Source organism: Rhinopithecus bieti, unplaced genomic scaffold (assembly GCF_001698545.2).
Source record: "Rhinopithecus bieti isolate Rb0 unplaced genomic scaffold, ASM169854v2 scaffold_9997, whole genome shotgun sequence".
Lineage (NCBI taxonomy): Eukaryota > Metazoa > Chordata > Mammalia > Primates > Cercopithecidae > Rhinopithecus > Rhinopithecus bieti.
The window spans coordinates 1,776,786-1,798,747 of NW_016806398.1; the positions used below are offsets into that span (position 1 = coordinate 1,776,786).

At 52.3% G+C, this 21,962-nt stretch overlaps 1 protein-coding gene across 3 annotated transcripts in view; it reads right to left on the minus strand.

Annotated features, from left to right (window-relative positions):
- COL27A1 (collagen type XXVII alpha 1 chain) overlaps positions 1-21,962 on the minus strand; it is a 161,273-nt gene that overhangs the window by 133,068 nt on the left and 6,243 nt on the right. For all 3 annotated transcript variants that reach the window (XM_017875934.1, XM_017875935.1, XM_017875933.1), the window contains exons 2-5: positions 20,035-20,105; positions 13,545-15,319; positions 4,750-4,803; positions 39-92 (exon numbers count right to left, since the gene is read on the minus strand). In XM_017875934.1, coding sequence (XP_017731423.1) covers positions 39-92; positions 4,750-4,803; positions 13,545-15,319; positions 20,035-20,105 — 1,954 coding nt within the window. The remainder of the gene's footprint in view (positions 1-38; positions 93-4,749; positions 4,804-13,544; positions 15,320-20,034; positions 20,106-21,962) is intronic.

Below are 21,962 nucleotides of genomic sequence, written 5' to 3' on the forward strand. Positions count from 1 at the left end.
GCACCCACTCCATGGCCACATCTCCAGCAAATACTCACTTTGGCTCCAGGAGGGCCGGGGAGACCTGGATTTCCATAAGGCCCAGGAGGACCCTGAAAGAGAAAAGAAACAAAAACAAATAAGGTGACAAAAAACAGGGGCCACCTCACCTCTGACTGCAATGCCTGGCACCTTCCCTCCACCCACTGGTTTATTATCTTCTCCCCAAACCAAGCCCTAGCAACTGTCGTGGCCACTCAGCCTACTTTTGGGAGCACCCCCTTCATGCCTGGCCCTGTGGGAAGCACATCCCATGTGCCATCTCATTTGATCCTGTTAACCGGGAAGGTAGGTCGTATTGTTATTACTATTTTGAAGACAAGGATGCTGATGTTCACAGAGGTTTGTAACTGTCTCAGATCACCCAGCTGCTAAGAAGCAGAGCTGGACCTTGATCTCGGAGCACAAGTTCTTCAGCCCTAAATTTTACCTCCTCTCCACACTCTCTCAGCCTGGCCCCGTCAGCCCTTCCCAGCTTCTTTAGGCTCAAACCACTCTTAGCTATGCACTTCCCTCCCATGTATCTGGTACTTTCTCTCCTCATTGCCTTTGCCCATGATGTTCCCTCATCTGGCAGCATCTTTTCTCATCCATCTGCTCTGCTTGAAACCTGATCCATCCTTCATGCCTGGCTCAAAGTGCCATCTCCTCCAGGGAACCCTCTAGTGCTCCTCCAGCTTCAAGTGGACTTTTTTTTTTTTAAGAGGCAGGGTCTTGCTTTGTGGCTTAGGCTAGAGTGTAGTGGTATGATCATAGCTAACTGCAGCCTCAAACTCCTGGGCTCAAGAGATCCTCCCACCTTAGCCTCCTGAGTAGTTGGGACTCCAAGCATGGGCCACCATACTTGGTTAATTTTTAATTTTTTTGTTTTAGAGATGGAGTCTTGCTACATTGCCCAGGCTGGTCTTGAGCTCCTGGCCTGAAGCAATCCTCCTGCCTTGGCCTCTCGAAGTGCTGGGATTACAGGCGTGAGTCATGGCAGCTGGCCCCAAATGGACTTTTGTATGAGTCTTTGGAGTTGAGAGCTCAAGAAGGATGCATTTGACCTCTTGTGAACAAAGGTGCACCTCTCCCATGGCTACAACATGTGATCAGACCCTTAGACCCCCGCAAGCTCCAAGCTTTCAAGGTCTTCCAGAGACCACAGAGCACCTGGGAACACTGGACCCAGAAAGTCCAGGAGGCTTGGTCAAGGTCATACAGCAGAGTTGTGGCCAAGTGAGATCAGGGTCCAGGGCCTGGTGGTTTCAAGTCCAGAGTTTATTCATGGTGCTGGATTTTCCCAGTCCATATCCAAGTTCCCCTATAACAGCTGGGTCCTGTTATGTCCACTTTCTCCAGCAAGGGCCCTGGCCTAGAGTCTTCCAGCCCAGTAATATAAATAGAGCCCTACGAGTCGGGTAATACTTGAGGGTTTTTGTCTAGCAGGAATAATCTGGGGCATAGGAGATGAGGAGAAGCACCCCAAAGGGACCAGTGGTCTTCCCCGCCCAGTCAGCCTCTAGGCACACTGCCCTCGTCCCTGCCTCTTTTGATTCATCGGGCTAACTGTGTGTGAACTGCTTTCTTCTTCCCTCTCTGAGGCCAGCTTCCCAGCTGCAGCCTGTCACATTCCAACCAAGGCACCTCCCTCTTCCTCTCTTCCTTGATGCCTGAACTGGGACCCTCCCCTTCTCCGAATGCACCGGGAAGGAACAGTGTCCAGAGCACACTGAGCCTGGGGAGTTTCTCAGTGCCACTTGTGACCCTCCTTCCAAAATAATCAGCCCTCCTGCCCTCCCCTGCAGTCCACCAAACACTGTCTCCTGGCATGCAACAAAACCTGGAAGCATCGAGACTGGGTCCCAGTTCTGAGCCCCACTTCGCAATCCCCAGCCTCAGTCTCGCCCTCTGTTCTGTAAATGACTGGGACCCAGTAGTCTCTAAGGAATCTGGAACACCCCCCGATGTTTACACCAGCCCAGGCTCATGGAGTCTAACCAGGTCTAACCACAAGCTCAGTGGGAACTGGACAGAGTTTGGGAGGGGGTGCTGAAGGAGGGGTTCGTGACACCCAGTTCCACCAGAGCCAGGCGTGGGCTGCACAAGGTCAGGGGTGGCTGCCTCTCCCCAGTCATGCCCCCAGCTGCCCCATAGATGGTGGGCCAGAGCACTCAGCTCCCCCATCTGCAGCTTCTGAAGGTGGGGGCTTCCTGTTTCCCTGCGCCCCCACCATCCCCACCCCTCTCCAGCCTTGCAGAGAAACGAGGCACATAGTTGACTGAAAGCCAAGCAGACTGATTCTATAAATGCTGCAGCCTAGAAAGCCAGGTGGGGGAGTCTCTGGGATTCCCCAACATCCCTCCATGGGCTAGGGGAATATGTGGAGGTAGGAAGGGGCAAGACACAGAGCTTTGGGCTACTTCAGGTAAGAATGTCCCTCCTTAAGCCCCTCCAGAGCCCCCATCTGTGCAGAGAGGAGCTGGGATTGTTTAATCCAGCATTCTATTATCTTTAGAATTTTATAATATATGGAATTTCCAGTCTAGAAACAGGATGATGGTACAGTGGCGGGCGGGGGGGGTTGGGGTGGCTTGCAGGGAAAGAGCCTAGAAGCGTGTCAGGAAAGTCATTCACCCAGAGCTAGGTGAAAACTTAGAAACGCCTTACCATGACCCCAGGCTTTATAGATGGGGAAACTGAGGCTAGGAGGAGGGAAGGGACTTGCCTAAGATTCCACAACTTCTTGGTGGAAATATTCTTGACTCTTAGATTAAAACTCTTCACCAATCATTTGCCCAGCATCTCCTGCACGCAGGGCACTCTGCTAGGCATCATGTAGGAGAGAGAGGTAACCAAGGCCTATCTCTGAAGTGGCTCAGGTGAGTACCCAGAAAAATAAGCACAATAGATGCTTAAGATGGTAGGCTCTGGGCCAGGTGCAGTGGCTCACACTTGTAATCCCAGCACTTTGGGAGGCCGAGGTAGGTGGATCACTTGAGGTCTGGAGTTTGAGACCAGCTTGGCCAACATGGTGAAATCCCGTCTCTACTAAAAATACGAAAAATTAGCTGGGTGTGGGGGCATGTGCTTGTAATCCCAGCTACTTGCAAGGCTGAGGCAGGAGAATCACTTGAGCCTGGGAGGTGGAGGTTGCAGTGAGCCCAGATTGCTCCATTGCACTCTAGCCTGGGAGACAGAGCAAGACTCTGGCCAAAAAAAAAAAGAAAAAAAAAAAAAATGGTAGGCTCTGGAGGCAGACTGCCCGGGTTCAATCCTGGCTCTGCCATTTACTCTCTTTAACTTTATCTGAAGTAACTAAACCTTTCTGAGCCTCGGTTTCCTTATCTGTAAAATGGGAATAGATTGAAACCTATTTCTCAGGATGGCTGGAAAGGTGGAATGAGATCCTGCACACATGGCTCAGCAAACAGAGTTCAGTGGTCAATGAGAGCTTTGAGAAAATGGCCCACGCCATCCAGAGGGAACAAGGGAACCACTGCAGGAGTTCCAAGAAGGGAGTGGTCATCAGAAATAAAGGTGGTGTTTGCTCTTAGACATGAATGGAGGAGTTTACAAAGGAGGACAGCCAGAGCAAAACCGCAGAGGCTGGGGGGCTCAGGAGGTTGGGGAAGGGAGTAGGCTGCCTAGGTCAACGGCCTCATCCTGGTCCCAGGCTGCACGGTGCCATGGGCTAGCAGCATCTGCGATATCTATGTGGTCCCCCGAGGGCACGTGCTTCATGCAGGCTCTGAAGCCAGGAAGAAATGCCGCTTCAGATGGCAGATTCCAGAGCCCTGGGCCCAGGGAGCATAGGGCCAGGTCTGGAGGGAACTAAGGCTTGGGTAATTGCATAACCAGAACCATTCGCTGGGCTCAGAGCTAAAAATATGCCCCAGGCAGCTATCTCTGCCAGGGCCTTACCAGGCACCCAGCGTGGGAAAGGCTGATTCAGCCTGGGCACAGATGCCGGGTGCTGTTGGTCTCAGCCCTCTAAGGGAAGCAGGTAGGTCTCCCTCTAAGGGGATCTCCAAGGGTTCCAGCATATGGGTAAGAGCCTGGGTTCCAGTCCTGGTTTTATCGTTTCCTACTCAGTTTCCTCATCTCTAAAATGAGAATGATCACACTGTCCCATGGGAGCTTGGGGTGGGCGTGAGAGGTCAAATAAGGCAGAATAAAAGAAGGTGCCAGGACATCACATAGGAGCTATTTTATTTTCCCTCTGGGACTTGGGCTAGCTCAGCGAGCCACTGCAGCCTGCCAAGCCCGGCCTCTCTCCAGAAGGAAGAACTCAATTCCTCCCTGGCACGGCCCCTCCAGGTACCTATGTCCGCATCCCTACCCCAGGAGAACCCTGCAGAAACAGGAAGAGGGATGCAAGGGCCATATATTCCCCAAGTCAGCTTTTTTCCTGGAGAAACACTGAAGCCTATCAGCCGAGGGCATGTGATCCTCAGGCTTCCCCACCTTCCCCACCCCAAGCTGCAAAGGGTGATATCCCCAATGGACAACTGAGACCTACAAGAGGTCATTGCTGTTCCATGCCATATCTGTCCATAGAGCATGCCTGAGAGCCCTAAGTCCACTCCAAATGGATAAAGCAAAATATGGGTGCCAGAGATGGGGAGGGAAGAACCTGAGGACACACAGCAAACCTGAGACCTCTGGGGCAGTGAGACGCAGGCCAAAACAGCCAACCAGAGTTTCAAAGGACAGCGTGAGATAACTCACCCGAGGCCCACGTGCACCAGGGATTCCAGGTAGCCCAGGCAGCCCAGGGGGACCCTAAGGAAAAAACAAGACAGACAGCATTAGACAGTGCTCACTGGCAGCAGAGAATGGGCTCAAACAGTCATTCAACAATCCCGCCTACAGCTGTGGGCATGCATAGTCCACGGCTCAGAGGAGGAGTCCCCTGAGGTCCCTTCCCTGAGAAACTCATGGTCTTTGGAGCTTCTGGGCTTTGGTAGCTACTATTCAGTCACTGAAGCTCTCATCATTTTATCACCCAGCTAACTTAGGGTGTCACCTCCTCCAGAAAGCCTTCCCCTAGTTGGACAAAGTCCCTTCTTTTCCTCTATTTTAAAGACCACTGTCTTACTTGGGGAATTATCTGCTTAGAAGCCTGTCTCTCCCATCAGATGACGGTCTCCTCAAAGGAACTAAGGGGATATGAGTCATCTTTCTATCCCCAGGGCTTAGTCAAACGTTTCATAAAATAAAACAGCCAGAAACCTCAGAGCTCAGCCAAATTCTCTGCAGAATCAGAACAGAGAAGGGACTTGGCCAAGGTCACACGAAGTATCTCTGCCCCACAAAGAGGCGGCACAGCACACAGAGCACGGCACGGGTTTTTGAATCAGACGTGCCTGGGTTCAGATCCCTGCCTGTCACTGACAAAACGCCCAAGTCTTTAGCCAGCTTATGCCCATACAAACGGAGGCAATAAAACACTCCCCATGGGATTCCAAGGATGACATGAGAGATGATAAATGTGTAGCACAGTGCCTGGTACGTAACCGGCACTCAAATGTGCTCTCTGTTCCCATGGTCACAGCATGGTCCAGCCTTCATCACCACTCCCCAAGAACCTGCAGCAGCCCCCTCAGTGGTCCCCCTGCCTCTACTCTCTCCTCCACTCCCTCCCTTCTGCAGTCCTCCTCCACACAGCCTCATTCACCTTCCAAAAGCCCTCCCCTGCTCAACAACATTTAAGAGCTCCCCATTTCCCACAAGTGAAAGACCTAACGCTGAAGCTCAGCATTTAAGGAACATCTGTGTATCTTCATCTCTTTTCTCTTTACACAGGAAGGGAGGCAGCCGAGCAGACTTACTAAACCATGAGCTGGTCTTTGTTCAAATCCTGTCTTTACCACTTAATAACTGCAGACCTCCTGCAGTTCCTCCCACTTATCTGAGTCTCAGATGCTCCCTGTTAAGATGGGTCCAACAACTACTGTTGCATCTACCTCGAAGGAGTAAATGAGGATTAACTAAGCGCCTGATGTGAAGAACTGTGCCTGAAGCCTTCAAAGGAAGCCAGGCTTTCGAGGATGTGTGAGGCCTGGGGAATTCATTTGTTTCAAATAACCATCAACGAGATTCCAGGTTTCCTGCCCAGAGTTAAAATCGGTGTTGAAAACCCAGTCCGGTTTGGCTGGTAATTAATCCAGATCTCACGCTGGGCAGCCTCGGCTCACAGTTCTGGCCTGTGAACACCACGTGCTTGCTCGTCCATGAATAAAAATCAGAGGAGAGATCCAGACAGGCAGATATGGGTACCAAGGTCACTGGGCAACAACCCTGAGCAGAAAGAGGAGGGACTGTTTTGTGACCTCGGGCAAGTCCCAGCTACCTCTGAGCATCTGGGGACCTCTGGCCAAATTGTCGGCAGAGCTCAATGGCCGGGTAGAGGAGTTGTCTGGTTTTGCAGGTTCTGGACTCTGGGTGCCAGTCTTACCTACTTCTCCTCTCCAGCTGCCTCTGGGCAATAGAGTATGGTGTAACGCCAAGGGCCTGGGTTCACATAGGGCACCCCCCCCTCCCCACTGCTTACTAGCTGGGTGGCTTTGAGCAAAGCTATTTCCAGGCTCCAAGCCTTTGTTTCTATTGCTGTAAAATGAGGTTAATAATAGCACCTAGCCGACAGATAATCTATAACAAGTGCTAATCCTGGTGTCTGGCACCCAGTTGATGCTCAAAAAATGTTAGCTGTTATTTCTGTTAAGCAAGCTTCTGGAACGTCCTCAACTCAAAATTTTAAGCCACCCTCCTTCACATCTGTTTCTAGGGGACAGTAAGAGATGTCCCTTCTTAGGAGGCCCTCCTTGACCCAACTGTCCCAGGTGGACCCAGAGTTAAAGAAAAAGCAAGGGGCTGAGACGAAGCACACTGTGGTATACCATACTATTTCAACAGATAAGAAGCCAGAGGGAGGTTCAGAGAGGCAAAGTGACTTGCCCAGTACCACACAGCTAACAAGAAGCAGAGCCTGGATTCAAACCCAGGACCACTGGAACTGTTCTCCTACCCTGGGCAGCTGCCACACAATCTTGGTCAAGTGTGACTCTAACTAGGTATGTGGCCTTGGGTAAGTCCCTTCCCTTCTGTGGGCATCTGTGAAGTAAAGATCCTGGAACCTTCTTGGCACTGGCATTTCCTGAGTTGCGGAGAGCCAAGGTGGGGGTAATTTCCTCTGCTACGTTATCAGGTGAAGAGGAAAAGCAAGATTCTTCCCATGTCACAGAGGAGAAGGCCAAGGCCCAGGGGGGTGAAGGGCTTGTCCAGGACTCTGGGGAGGAACAGGCTCCGTGGGTGCAGCTCCTTCACGGACCCTGGTGGGGCTGCAGCTGCAGAGGCCTGGACACTCCCTCTTGGCATGTCTTCTGCCCCAGAAATAGGGGCATCCAGGATAGAGTCTGACCTCATCCACCACATCTGCAGAGCAGACTCTGAGTGCCACTCAGGACCCAGGATCCAGCCTGGTGATGTCAGCCCACAGGCCGACTCCTTGATGGGCCGGCCCTAGCTTCAGGTCTGGCCAATCCCTTCACTCCAGACCTTCAACCTGGGTGGGGACCCAGCTGCCCAGTGCTAGCCATGGGCTGGACCCTCCCCTACTCAGTGCCCACTTTGTTCGTGGCAAGCATGGGTGGGTGCCCCCTGGCCCCTCTCCCCTGATCCGAGACCCTGCCTGTTCTCTCTGCAGTGGAAAAACGCTGCCATTTCTTTCCAGGGCCTGAAGCCTGAGCGGGTGACTCTGGGATGATTCACGAGGCCGGGGTGGGATTTTCCACTTCACGCTGCAAACAACGGGGCCTCTGAGAGGGCCCGGAGCTGAGGGGGAGCAGAGCGGGGGCTCAGGCCTGCCTGGGGAGGTGGAGGAGGCCTGGGCTCCAGGCGCACGCAAACAGAGCCATGGAAACAGCCAAGCAGACCCCTCAGGGCTTCCCCCAAGGGTCCTGGCCTCTGACAGCCAGATCTAGGGGATCCCCATCCTACGGAACAAGTCCACCCTTGTGTCCAGCTACAAGAGCCTCTGCCTGCCAAGCCCTGCAGAAAGAAACCAGCGCTAGCTGGCATGGCCCCTGGCAGTAAGCGAGAGGTTTTACAGGCCTGGGGTTTAGGAGACAAAAGTCTGAACCTAGGTGTGCGGCTAACTACCGTGTGACCCTGAGCAATGTCCTTTTGATCTCTACACCTCGACTCTGTGTCTGTAACCTGTTGGGGGTAGTTAGGGAGCCTCAAAGGGCTCTCCCATCTCTGATTATCTGAGCTCATGATTATTCCTAAGAATTCCCACAGGGCACCCAGACTTCCCCAGCCTCTGTCCTAGGAAGGACCTTCTGGAACAGAGCTTCTTGGCATCAATACAGCTTTGTATGGCTTTGAGTGAGTTACTTCATCTCCCTGGGCCTCCAGACCTCAGTTTGTCCAGCTGTGAAATGGGAATATAATACCCATATTCTGAGATGGCATGTGCATGCTGGTTCTTCTCCATTTACTCCCCAGATCCATGCTGTGCCCTGGGAAGCTGACTTCTACAGATTATACCCCTGCCTTCCTTGACCTCTAGCTTCCAGCTGGGTTTGGCCAATGGGAGACCCCAGAAAGAGAGTGCACAGAAGGGAGGACAGGCTATTTCTCTCCCTATGCTCTCTCTGCTGTGCTATAATTTGGCTGTAGCTGTGTCCTCCCATGGCCCCTGCTTCTGTGGGGAGACCCCTGCTCAAGGTTTTAACTCTCACTAGGTTCTGGGAACACCTTTCCCTGGGACCTTCTGGTCTGGCTTTAAAAAAAAATGGGGCAGTCCTCCCCTAAACCCCCTCCTGTCTAGCTGACATGTGTCATGACACTCATCCATTCAGGCTCCCAAGCTGTCCCTGCTCCACCGACTAGCCCCAGGTTAACATTTTCATAGCACAGTTCTCCAAGCAAATGTGAGACTATGTCCAGACCCTCCCAGTTCTCTCAGTGCACCGAAGTCACCACCTCGACACCCACCATCAGTCCACAATCACAGCCACGACAATCTACCAGGACCCAGGTTTCATATGTGCTTTACCTCCCGCATCTCACTGAATCCATGTAACGACCCTGGAAAGGTAGGTGGCACCGTATCCCCATTTTATAGAGGCAGAAATGGAGGCTTAGAGAGATTAAGTGATTTGCCAAAGGTCGCACAGCACCAGGCATCTAGAAGACATTCAGTTAACAATTGTGCAAAGACTGAATGGATGGCTGGATAAGGGAATGGTTCAAACCCAGGTTCGTCCCAAATCCAAAGACTACGTGCTTTTGCAGTCCACATGGCCTCCTCATCTGCCTGACAGCAGAGTTCTGGGTAACCTCAAGGAGCCCCGTCTGGGAGTCAGGACGACCTGCATTTCATAAGGATCAATTTCTTTCGTTCATTTCACAGATAGATAGTCACAGAGCACGTGCTGTGGGCCAGGCCCTTAGCTGGGTCTTCCCGACGGGACATTTGCAAAAAGTGCAAGCGTGGGCAAATGCCAGTGGCCTGATCGTGAATAAATAAGGCCTTGACTCGCCTCCTCTCAGGCGTGGGGCTTCTGTGCAGCTTCTGTGCAGCGCTGTGAACCGCGGCCTCCCCGCCCCAACTCACCCAGGGCCAAGCTCAGTTTTTCCATGCTCCCCCCTCCTGGGGCTCCCATAGAGCTCCCTCACTCAGCAGCTACAACTCCTGGCAGGCCTGGGCCCAGAACTCTGTCTCAGCCTCTGCCAGTTGCTCTTGTGCCCTGAACCCCAAGGAACAGGTTTGCACATGCAAACACAGCCACTGCACCTCTCTAAAACACTGAAAGGCCGCACAGTTATGTCTAAGGGGGAGAGCTGTCCCAACACTCTGTTTCAGTAGGAGACTGAGCACTGGGGAGAGGAAAGAATTTCCCCAAAGTCACTCAGCAAAACTAGGTAAGATGGCCCAACTTACTTCATTTCTACTCCAGCTTTTTTTTGAGACAGAGTCACACTGTTGCCCAGGCTGGAGTGCAGTGGCATGATCTCGGCTCACCACAACCTTCACTTCCCGAGTTCAAGGGATTCTCCTACCTCAGCCTCCCAAGTAACTAGGATTACAGATGTGTGCCACCATGCCTGGCTAATTTCTATATTTTTGGTAAAGACAGGGTTTCACCATGTTGGTGAACTCCTGGCCTCAAGTGATCCACCTGCCTCGGCCTCCCACAGTGCTGAGATTACAGGTGTAAGCTACCACGCCCAGCCTCTACTACAGCTTTATATGCAAATAAAATTTACGCACATTTTCAGGCCACCCTCCCCACCAGAGGTGGGAGCTATTATCATCTTATGTTCTACAGAAACAGGCTCAGCATGGATCAGTCAGAGCTAAAAGGGGTGGAGCCAGGATTTGAACCCAAGTTTGCATGTCCCCAGATGGGGGACAATTAAGCTCTTCTCCCAGGCAGCTGGAGCTTCTGCTCTGCTGGGCTTAGATCCTGGATGTATATGGGGGTCAAGGGAAGACAGCAGAGGCCAGAAAGAATGAGAGTTCATTTTATCACCATTCAAAGATGCCTCTTCCATTACATTATTCTGGTATCTGGTGAAGAAGTGACCAGGTTGCCATCTGCTACACAGTGGACAAAGATTCTACCTGGTTCCTCCTGGAGTAAGTCTATGTTCCAAGCTGGGGGAGGGTGGGGACAGGGGATAGCATGGGGCCTGAGGCAGGGATGTCATCTGGGCAGGTTGGTGTCTTCCCCTTGTCCTCAGAAGTCAGGGCTGGAAGAGCAGAAAGAGCCTCGGCCCTGGCCAGAAGTCAGGCACCACAAGTTGCATCCCAGCTCCTTCAGGAACATGCTGGGTGCCTTTGGCCGGGTCCTTTATCGCTTTCCAGCCCCTGTTGGATCATCTGCGGGGCAGGGGTGAACACACACAGACTGCCCTCCTCAACCAGTTTCCATGAGGTCCTAAAGGAGACACCGTGCCTGTGGAAGTAGCTCATAAACTTGATGGGTTATCGAATCAGAAGATTCTTTAGGCCAGGCACAGTGGCTTAAGCCTGTCATTCTAGTGCTCTCAGAGGCTGAGGCAGGAGGATCGTTTGAGGCCAGGAGTTTAAGACCAGCCTGGACAACATAGTGAGACCCAGACTCTACAAAAAAGTGAAAAAAATAGCTGGACATGGTGGCATGTGCCTGTAGTCCCAGTTACCTGGGAGGCTGAGGCAGGAGGATGGATTGAGCCCGGGAGATTAAGAATGCAGTGACTTGTGATCGCACCACTGCACACCAGCCTGGGTGACAGAGTGAGACCCTGTCTGGAAAGAAGAAAGAAAGAAAGAAAGAAAGAAAGAAAGAAAGAAAGAAAGAAAGAAGGAAAGAAGGAAAGAAGGAAAGAAGGAAAGAAGGAAAGAAGGAAAGAAGGAAAGAAGGAAAGAAGGAAAGAAGGAAAGAAGGAAAGAAGGAAAGAAGGAAAGAAAGAAAGAAAGAAAGAAAGAAAGAAAGAAAGAAAGAAAGAAAGAAAGAAAGAAAGAGATTCTTTAGATTTTGAGTCCTTCCTTTGAGACCAGGGACAGGGACAGTAGTGACTCTTGTCTGAAGCCCCCAGTCCCCCAGATCTGAGTCCCAGAGCCTCAGAGTGGACACTCGGGGCAGTGGGATGGAATGTGCTAGTCTTGGAGTCTAGAGTCTGGAATGTAAACTTCAGCTCTGCCTCCTCCATGTTGCGTGGCCTTGGGCAGGTCCTGGCCCTCTCTGAGCACAATTTTCTCATCTGCCCAATGAGGAAAGTCTAACTAAGTCATCCCCAAGCATCCACTGACTGACCAGGTTCACTTCAGTGCCCCCTCTTTTTCAAAGAGATTTGGCAGGAGGCCTCACTTCCTGCTAACCCAGAGCCCCGAGCCCCAGGAAAAAGTATTTGACTCAGACATACAGAAGACCCAAGATTCTATAGAATCTGCCCTGAGCCAGCTCCTCTCCTCTCTCCACACCACACACATTCTTGGGAGGGAGGGCTGGCCTCCTCCTCACGGCTAGGTTGTGCTGTGTGGCCAGAGTTGAGACCACGGACCTCACCATGTCCTGTCAGGAGGGGACAATTCCCCTTTTGACCTCACCACCATTGAGCCCAGCACACACACAGCGTGGGAAGCTGAGTTGTCAGGGCCCCAAGGCACTTGGTGCCAGAGTTGGCCTGGGTTGGCTGGAGAGGTGAAAAGGGTTCCTCGTTCTTTCCACAAGAAAGAGGTGGCTCCCAACTCTCTACGCTGCCAATTTCAGAACACGGAACTTGAGCAGAACGTTGACATAATTGCAAAGCAATGCATACAGTTTCCATAAGTTCGACAATATGGTTATAATAAAGGCGGACTCTCAGTCCCCTTGGAGACAGGCTGGATAAATATTATTCCTAATGATTATTAAAACTCATTAAGTGTGTTTGGAAGGCCTGGGAATTCCCAGCATCTGCCACTGTCTCCGCATTGCAGGGAGCCCTAACCTCAAACACAGAGCCCAGTGGGAGAGCCGGCTTCAGGAAGGAGAGAGAGAGGCCACCACACGGTGGTCGTCTCCAAGGCGGGAGAACACAGCAGAGCCCCGAGGCTTCTGGAAACGCCATCCCATCATTCCCCACCCAGAGGAATTGGCCTCCAGCTGTGGGAAGGTCGTTGCCCCTGGAGACGGTCCCAGGCAAGCCAGAGATATCGACCCTGAGACCATCCTGCAAGTTGTGTTCTTTCTTCTCCCTTCCTCTTCCTTTTGGCCCACGCTGATCTTCCGCACCCCAAACTCCTACGGCGGGTTACAAATCAAACCCCTGCAGGCGCTGGGCAGGCAGGTAACATAAACAGGTGAAAGGACAGGTCGGAAGACTCAGTCAGGAGAAGTGGGGACCAGCACAGACAAGAACAGACTTGTTCTAATGGGGTGGCTCAAGCGCCATTGCATCTCCCACTTTCCAAGAGAAGCTGGTTGCTGAGTCTTTTATAAGAAATCTCTCACATTTTTCAAATGTTAGTAACTTATTGGATTTTTAAAAAAGGACACTGCACGTGCCAAACAAAACATATCCAGAGCTCCCCATGTGTGACCTTTGTCTGCAACTCTCAGACAAGCTGATGGCCAGAAGGACCCCTGCTCCATGAGCTGGGAGAGCAGGGCTTTGGAAGCCGCTTACTCACTGCATGATCTGGGGCCAGACAGCTACGGGCTTTCCTTAAGCTGTTCGACCTTTGCAGCTGGGTTAGCAAAGAATGGGCTTGGACCTGGGCCAACCAAAGCCCGGGGGTGCTCTTCACCTGGGGTTAACCACCAGACTTAAGTCTGTCCCAGTGGATCACGAATCTGGAGCAGAGTAGGCAATGATGCATTTAGCAGAGCCAGAGGAGCCAGGGGCTTGGCTGGAGCCGAGGATGTGCCCATAACCAGCTCCCTGCTCTAAGCTGCTCCTTTTCCTTCTTTACCAGGGGCAACCACTTGACCAATGCCCCAGTCCCCCACTGGAGCTCCACGCAGCATGCAGACCCCACTCAGTCTTACCGGCAAACCACAGTCTCCCTTGGGCCCCGGAGGCCCCATCAGCAGAGGGAAAGGCGTAGATCCTGCCAGGTGGAAGAACGAATAGCCACTGCTCGTGGGCCGGGGGCTGGAGGACAGGAATTGCGCTGGGGCCAATACCAGGGCTGAGGTGGTCTGCTGACTGGGCTGGGACTGTCTGGGGTTAGGCCTGGTTGTCAGATCGCTCAAGGGGACATCCCTGGCTGCCTTCCTAGGTCTGAGGGGGATGGGCTTCCGGGGGCTGCTCTCAGGTCCGGCTTTCTTTGAGGCTTCCGATCCAGTGGGCTTCTTGTTTCCAGTAGGAGCTGAGCCAGGAGTGGGGATGGCAGGTGCTGTTCTGGGAGCGCTGGTGCCCGAAGTTGGAGGCACCATTGTGGCTGGTGGCCAAGTCGTCCTGGTAGAACCAGGAGTAGGGGAAGGAGATGAGGATAAAGCAGTAAATGGGGGAGGTTTGTGGGTGCTGGTGCGGGCAGAGGCCGGCTTACTGGCATGGTTAGTCATCTTGGCCTCAGTCTGAGCTAGTGTGGGAATGGGTTTTTTAGAGGAGCTGGTGGTAGAAGGTAGGGGCTGGGTGCTGGGCAGTGGGGGTCTGGGCATTCCTTGGTTCCTCTGGATGGGCTTCTCTGCAGGACGGGATACTTTGGCAGGAATTGGACGGGAAGTAGGTGGTACTTGCTTCTGAGTGGGTGGGGCTGACTTTGTAAATGAAGGTGCAGCTGTTTTCTGGGTAGGATGGGGGCTTTTCACGGGGACAATTGAAGTAGAAGGGGCTGAAGGCTTGGTAGGGAGGCTTTTGGGGATTTTGGTGGCTGTGATCTTCCGTGATGGTTGAGCGGCTGCAGGGCGAGGCGTTCTGGTAGAGCCACCAAGAGAGGCTGGGAGCACGGGATCAAGTGTGTTACTGGCTGACAGCTTGGCAGGCAGAAGTGGGGTTTGGGCTGGGCCTCGCACCGCGACATGCTGGTGAGGGTTTGTGGGGCTAGTCCTTTGGGGCTTGGTGGGAGTGGCGGGTACCACAGTCCCCTTGGGTCCCCTGCCTGCTGGCTGTGACCCCAGGGCTGGTGTGGCAGTGGTCAAGTTCTCCAGGCCTAGCAAGGCGAGGTCAGACTGGAAGGTGAAAGGTCTGCCAGGGTCTTGGGAGAAGAGAGGCCCCAGTGGGGACTGGTACGTGTCAGCCTGTCCACACTGCTTCCTCAGGTGGGTACAGTAATTGTGAGCGACCTGCGTCACAGGGTAGATACTGAACTGGCACAGAGCACCTTCAAACTGGACTGCATGCGGGTTCATCTTCCCAAAGAGGAAGGAGCCCCCGGGGTCGAGTGCAGGGTCCCTGTGGAAAGGCAGCAGGACAGGCACCCGGCGCTGCCCGCAGGCGGTCACCAGAGTGACTGTGCGGCCTTGGAGCTCGAGGGCCAGGTGGTGCCAGCGCCCGTCGTGCATGTCGAGGTCGAAGGCCACCGAACGCCGGGACCCCAGGTGGACGACTGTCTTGCCGGGGAGGAACTGCAGGCCCAGCTGCAGCTTGTGTTTCCGGCTGCGGACAGCGAAGAGGAAGGCATGGTTCACCCGGTGGGAGCAGAGGCTCAGCACCAGCGCCAGCTCTGTGCCCAGGGAGGCAGGAATGACGGAGCCCGTGGGAGCCTGGAGCCGGGCCCGCTGCGTAAAGATGAAGCCAGACTGGAAAGGAATGACTCCCGGGGGTGCAGGGCTCCCGGCCTTCGTCCAGCTGAGGCCCAGCCGCTGGAGGACGTCCACATCTGAGAGGGAAGGAAAAGGGGAGAGGACACAGTCAGGGCCTGCTCCAGCCTGCCCCACCCCCACCACCTAAGGGGCACAGACAATGTGGACAGTCCACCCACAGCTACCTGGTCCTTTTTCATTCATCTAAAAATAATGCCGCCCCATGGTGGTGGCTGAGAGGGCAGCGTTGGAACCATCTGGCAGGGATTGTGACCCCTTATCTGGCTGCATAATCTTGCATACTGGGGTTAAAAAACAGACTCTGGAGCCAAACTTCCTAAGTTCTAATCCTACCCCTAACACTAATCTTGTGACTTTAGTGCCTCAGTTTTCCCATCTATTAAATGGAATAGTAACAGTCCCAACCTCAGAAGGATGTAACAGTTACATGAGTGAATACATTTTTTAAGTGCCTGGTACAAAAGCAGCACTTTCAAATAATAACTAATACTAAAAGTAATGATAATCACCAAATACTCTTGCTGAGAGTGTTAGAGGCTGCGCAACAGTGACATGTTATACTCCCCTTTTTCTCCACCAGGAAAGCCATCTCCTCCAGGAGATGTCCCATAAGTGAGGGACAAGGGTGACAAGAATAGACCTGTCACCAGAGCTTGGTAAAGGATATCCCAGGGGTCTGACAGGTTTCACCATCTCCTCAGGGACCCACCCATTCCCCTTCCCACTCCCAAGGTGTCTCTACCAGGCTACGGGGCTGCTATCTGCTATCAGAAGGGTGATGGCATTTCTGCTGACTCCTCCTCCTCCCCGCAGGGCTCTGGGGGGAGAAGGGGAAGCAATCAAAGCATCCCTGCAACCTCTGTCCTCTGGCAAAGTGTATGGATATCTGAATGTGGTCGGCCAGGTCACATCCACCCAATAATTATGTCAGCAGGGCTTGCCAGAGCAAAAGCAAAAGGAGGGCTTCCAGAGTGTTTATGGAAAGGCTTCCTGACCTTTCCCCTCCCAGATCATTAGACCCCTTCAGTCAGCTGAGCTGCCAGTGTCTGCAAAGCAGGCTCCTGAGCTCTGACTCAGCAGGGAAGGAAAAGCTGCCTCTGGAATCTGAGTCTGGATCAGGTCCTCAGGGCCCTTCCCCTGAGCTCAGCAAGATAGGCCCTGAGTACTGAACGCTCTCTCCCTATCACCCCCTGCAAAGGTTGTGCTGGGGGTTGAATGCAACACTTGGCGTTTGGTCCTCAGCTGACAACTGGGAGATGGATGGATGGATGGATGGATGGATGGATGGATGGATGGATGGATGGATAAATGGATGGATGAAAGGATGGATGAGTAGATGGATGTATAGATGGATGGATAAATGGATGGATGAAAGGATGGATGAGTAGATGGATGTATAGATGGATGGATGAATAGATGGATGGATGGATGGATAAATGAATGGATGGATGGATGGATGAATAGATGAAGTGATGATGAATGGATGATAAGGCTGGCTAGTTGGATGGATGGGTGGGTGGAGTGAGTGAATGGATGGCTAGGTAAATGAATTGGTGGAGGATGGATGGGACGGATGGATGGAGGATAAATGGTGGGATGGATGATGATGGATGAATAGATGAAGGGATAATGGATGGAATAATGGCTGGCTGGCTGGATGGGTGATGGATGAACGCATGGATGATGGATAGGTAGATGAATGGTGGATGGATGGATGGGATGTATGTATGGATGTATGGATGGGATGGATGATGGATGGGATGGATAGATGGATGGATAGTGGCTGACTGGATGGAATGGAATGGGTAGTGGATGAATGGATGGATGGATAGGTAGATGAATGGTAGATGGATGGATGATGATGGTGAATTAATAAATGGATGAATGGATGGATGGTGGATGAAAGGGTATGAATGGATGGATAGATAAGATAGATATATGGATAAATGATAATAGATGAATATGTAGATAGACATATGGATGGTGGGTGGAGGATAAATGGATGAATGGATGGATGGGATGGATGGATGAATAGATGGATGGATAATGGCTTGGCTGGATGGAAGATGGTGGGTGGGTGGATTAAAGATGGAGGATAGGTAGATGAATTGGTAGATAGAGGATGGATGGGTGAATGGATAGATAAATGGATGAATGGATGGATGGGTGGATGAAAGGGTAGATGAATGGATGGATGGATGGATGGATGATGGATAGATAAATGGATGGGTAAATGGATTGGCAGATGAATGGGTGGATGAATGGATAGAGGGACAGTTTCCTGGGGGAAACTGAGAACCTGAGTGCTGGCAGCATGTTATAATGGTTCTATAGCAGACTCTGGAGTCAGAAGGGCAAAATGTAGAGCCTAAGAAGACCAGCAGTGAACCTGGACTCTGAGCCTCAGTTCTCTCCACTGTAAAACAGGGCTGTAAAGAGTGCCTACACCATAGGGTTGTTAGGAGGATGAAATGGTCATCTTCCACATCATCTTCACCCAAGCCCCACATTGAGTAACTCTGCTTGAGTCTCTTACTGACACTTGGACCTCAATTCCCTGCCTATAAGACAAGAGAAACAGACCTTGAGATAGCACAGGTGTTGCAATGTCCTAAGAATTCTATAGCTCTGTGTTGCTGGTTCAGGTTGGCTTGAGTTTAAGACCCTTATTCTTCCTTAGGACCCAAGGGGCTTTCATTTCATTTCAAACTCCTCCTTCCCATCCTTTCTCCCATCTGTCTTCCCTCAGGTTCTAAGCTAAAATAAACTACTGATTAAGGATTCTCTTAGTGGTATCTGTTTTAATCACTGAAACTCTCTTATTATCATGAAATACTATTCACTATTATTCACTATAAACTGGGACTTAGAATGGGAGGAGCCATTTGGTTGGACAAGAGGTAAGGGCAGGAAGCCACCTGGTCCTTCCTCTAGTCCCCACTCAACAACCCCTGGAGGGCTCCTCAGGCCTGCTAACATCCCTCTCCACACATGGAATTTAGGGCCAACCTGCATTCACCCAAAGATAGTCACAACTGGCTGGGCCAGGCAGCACGGGTGAGGTTTCCCCTATCCACTGGGTGGGCTTCTAAGCTGACAACCAGCCAGTCTCCAGGTGTCCCCCAAAGACCATCTGCAGCTAAAGGGCAAAGTCTCAAACCCTGACACCTGGCAAAGGCGACCAGCACAGAGCTGCCGTGAGTCTCTGACCACTGTGGGCCCCGCAGGGCATAGGAAAGGGTTGTTCTTGCCCGAATTTTTCAGGTAACTAATTAACACCAATAAGAAAAACTAATACTTGTTGAGCACTTACTATATGCCAAGTATTTTACAGGTATGATCTCACTTGATCCTCTCAACAATCTATGGAGCAGGTACTCTTTATTATCCTCACTTTACATAGGGGGCTCGGAAGAGTCAGAAGGAATAACTTGCAGCTCAAAAAAGGCACAGCCAAGGTTTGAACCCAGGCCACCTGTCTCCAGGGTCTTTGTGCTTAGCCATGATGCTATTCTGCCTGGGGCCTCCCAGGTTTGTTGGAAAGCAGGGTGGAGACACATCCAGCATCCCATCACCGGTGAAGAGATGGGGGACAGGGAAATAAATTCAGCCCAACGCCAAGATAGAAGGAGCCTGCCAGCTGGCCCCCACAATATCCCTTTATTACATAAACCTGGCTCCACACAGCTCCAGCCTCTCCCCAACCCCCCGCCCCAGTGCCTGACTCAGGACTCTGGACAGCTGTTCACCTACTTTGTGGGGGAAATAGCAAGCTTGGAAAATATGACATTTGCACAAAATGTTGCTGGGCAGCAGAAGTATCTTCCGGGCACAGACCTGCCCTCCCAGGGGCCCAATCCCTGCCGAGTGGCCAGGTCAGGCCATAAGGACTCCCGGCGTGCCAGGCTGCCTGCCCCAGCACACGGGCTGGGCGTGAAGGCGGGGGAAGGGCGGCTATTTTCAGAGGCATGCGGCTGCTTGACAAACAGATGTGGGAGAGGTTTCAGTTTCCCTGGGCAGATGTGGAGCCAGTCCATCGCCGCCCCAGCCCCCTGGACAGCCCCTCAGGCATAGGAGGGAAAAGCAGGATCTCACGGGAAGGGGAAGATGGGATCGCAGGCTTGGGCCATGACAGTTAATGCTTAATGCTTTGTTTTTTTAAGCAGTTCTTACAGCACGCATTGGACACACAGGGACAACCGAGGCTTAAAACCGGAGTAACTTACTCAAATTCTGCCCCAGAAACAACACAAGCATCCCCCTTCTGCATTTCTGCAGTCTTTCCTACCCCTTTACAAAAACTTCAAATGTGATTTTGTTTTTTTTGAGACGGAGTCTCCCTCTATTGCCAGGCTGGAGTGCAGTGGCGCGATCTGGCTCATGCAAGCTCCGCCTCTTGGGTTCAAGCGTTTCTCCTGCCTCAGCCTCCCAAGTAGCTGGGACTACAGGCATGTGTCACCGCGCCCAGCTAATTTTTGTATTTGTAGTAGAGATGGGGTTTCACTATGTTGGCCAGCATGGTCTCGATCTCCTGACCTTGTGATCCACCCACCTTGGCCTCCCAAAGTGCTGGGATTGCAGGCGTGAACCTGGCCTCAAATGTGATTATTTCAAGCCTAAAGAGAATTTGCCAATTATCATCTCCATTCTGCTGATGGGAAAACTGAGGCACTGAGTTCCAATTACAGGCACCGCTGTCTCCTACCCCTGAGTTCTCAGGCCCTTTCCATTCTCCTTTGTCTCCCCCTGGACAAAGAGAAGACAGAATTACCTTCAGGAGCTCCTTGGGTGGAGGCCAGGTGACAGGCAAACGAGACTAAGATCCAGGAGAAGAGAAACCCCCTAGAGACCAGGAGACACAAGCAGAGGCGGCATCAGCTTCCACCCCCTCACACCCAGATCCGGCTGGGGAAGCTGGGCGTGGACACCAGTCCCAGTCTCACCCTAGTCCTGCCCACAGAAGGCAGGAGGCCAGGTGCAGGCTCTAGGACCCCATCAGAGCAGCAGCCCACTCTTCCCGGCCTCCAGGCACAGCCTCTCGGTGAGAACCTGCTTACATGCACAAACACAGCCTTGCTTTTCACAGATCGATTAGCCAAGGTCAGTGGGCAGGAAGCAGCGCACAGGAAGCCCTGCCCTGGTCATTGGAACATCTAGGGTCCAGCTCAAAATCTGATGCTGATTCACTGGGCAACCAGGGGCCAGCCCCTCCCCTTCTCTGGGCCTCAGTCTCCCCATCTGTACTACAGCCTCATGATCTTGAGACCCTTCCCCAGACCCCAGCCAATGGGCTGCAGAGCCAGGGATGAAAGGTCAGTGGGAAGACCAATCCCCACACAGGGCAGGAGAGAGGAGACCCCTTAACCAGAACCAGTGTGGGTGAAGGCAGCTCCTGACTTGGCTTTATCCTAATGGAAAGTGGGAGAAAGAAAACAGAGGGGATATGGGGGAGTTAGACAGAGCCAGCTGCAAACCTGGCCCTGTCACTTATCAGCTGTATGAACCCGAATGAGTTGCTCAGCCTCTCTGAGCCTGTCTTGTCTTCTACAACATGGGCTGATGTTCCCTATCTCGCAGGTCAGGAATGAGGATTCAATAAGCTCATGCAAAATACTCCCCTAGATGGTCCCTGCTGTCCCTACACTCTGGGGCCAGGAAGGGTTAAAGTTCTGCTCTGTGGCTCTTGCCACGACGGGCAAAAGCAATGATACAATTTCACCTTCCTGTGGGAGCAGCCACCAGTGACACCCGAAGCCACCTGGGGTATCTGATCCCCAGGCAGGCAGAGGGGAGGGCAGCATGTGGCCAGAGACAGCCGGGGCACAGGAAGAGAGCTGTGTCAGGTGGGTGGTGAGGGCTAAGGCTGGGACAGACAGGCCCAGGATGCATTTCCAAGAGGAAAGCTAGGATGGTGTGCTTCTGTGGAATCACGTAATCTAGGAAACCTGTTTGCCAGGGTTGATAACTGGAACCCTAGGTTCTTCCCAGACTCCCTGGGGACCTTAGATGACAGCTTCTGTCATTGTGGGCATGGTGAAGACACTGGTGATTACATATCCACAGACATCCGTCCTTCCTGCTTGCTCACATAGGCATGGACTTACAGGATCCTACGTGAATCTGGATAAATCTAAGCTGATCCTGAGAATTTCACTTGCCATGCCAGTGACTGGTTTAGGCATGCATATAAGACCCAAATGTGGCCAGTGAGAGGTGAGGGATGCCTGTTAGAGACCCTGAGAAAGCAGAGAAGGTTTTCTTCAAGCCTCCGTATGCTGTTGAGTAAGGACATACTGCTCAGAGCTGCTGCAGTCATTTTGGGCACGTCAGGTAACAAGCCCCAAGAGCACGTGAGGATGGCAGAATAGAAAAATAGTGGGTGTCTGAAGACACTGTTGAGATGCTAAGTTCACCAACCCTAGTACTGCTCTTCCTTGAGGCCTCTTGATATGGGAATAACCCCCCTTATCGTTTAAACTATTTTGAGTTGGGTCTTCAGTTACTTGCAGCATAAGGTAAACCAGCTGAAACAGCACTCAGATGCCAATGATGGTTCCCTGAACGTCTTCTCCAGCTCTGGGCCTTTGCACATGCTACTCCCATCATGTAGATACTACTCCTTTGCCTGGTCAGTTCCTGCACATCCATTAGATCCCAGCATGGGTGTCACCTCCCGCAGCTCACTGCACATGCCTCACT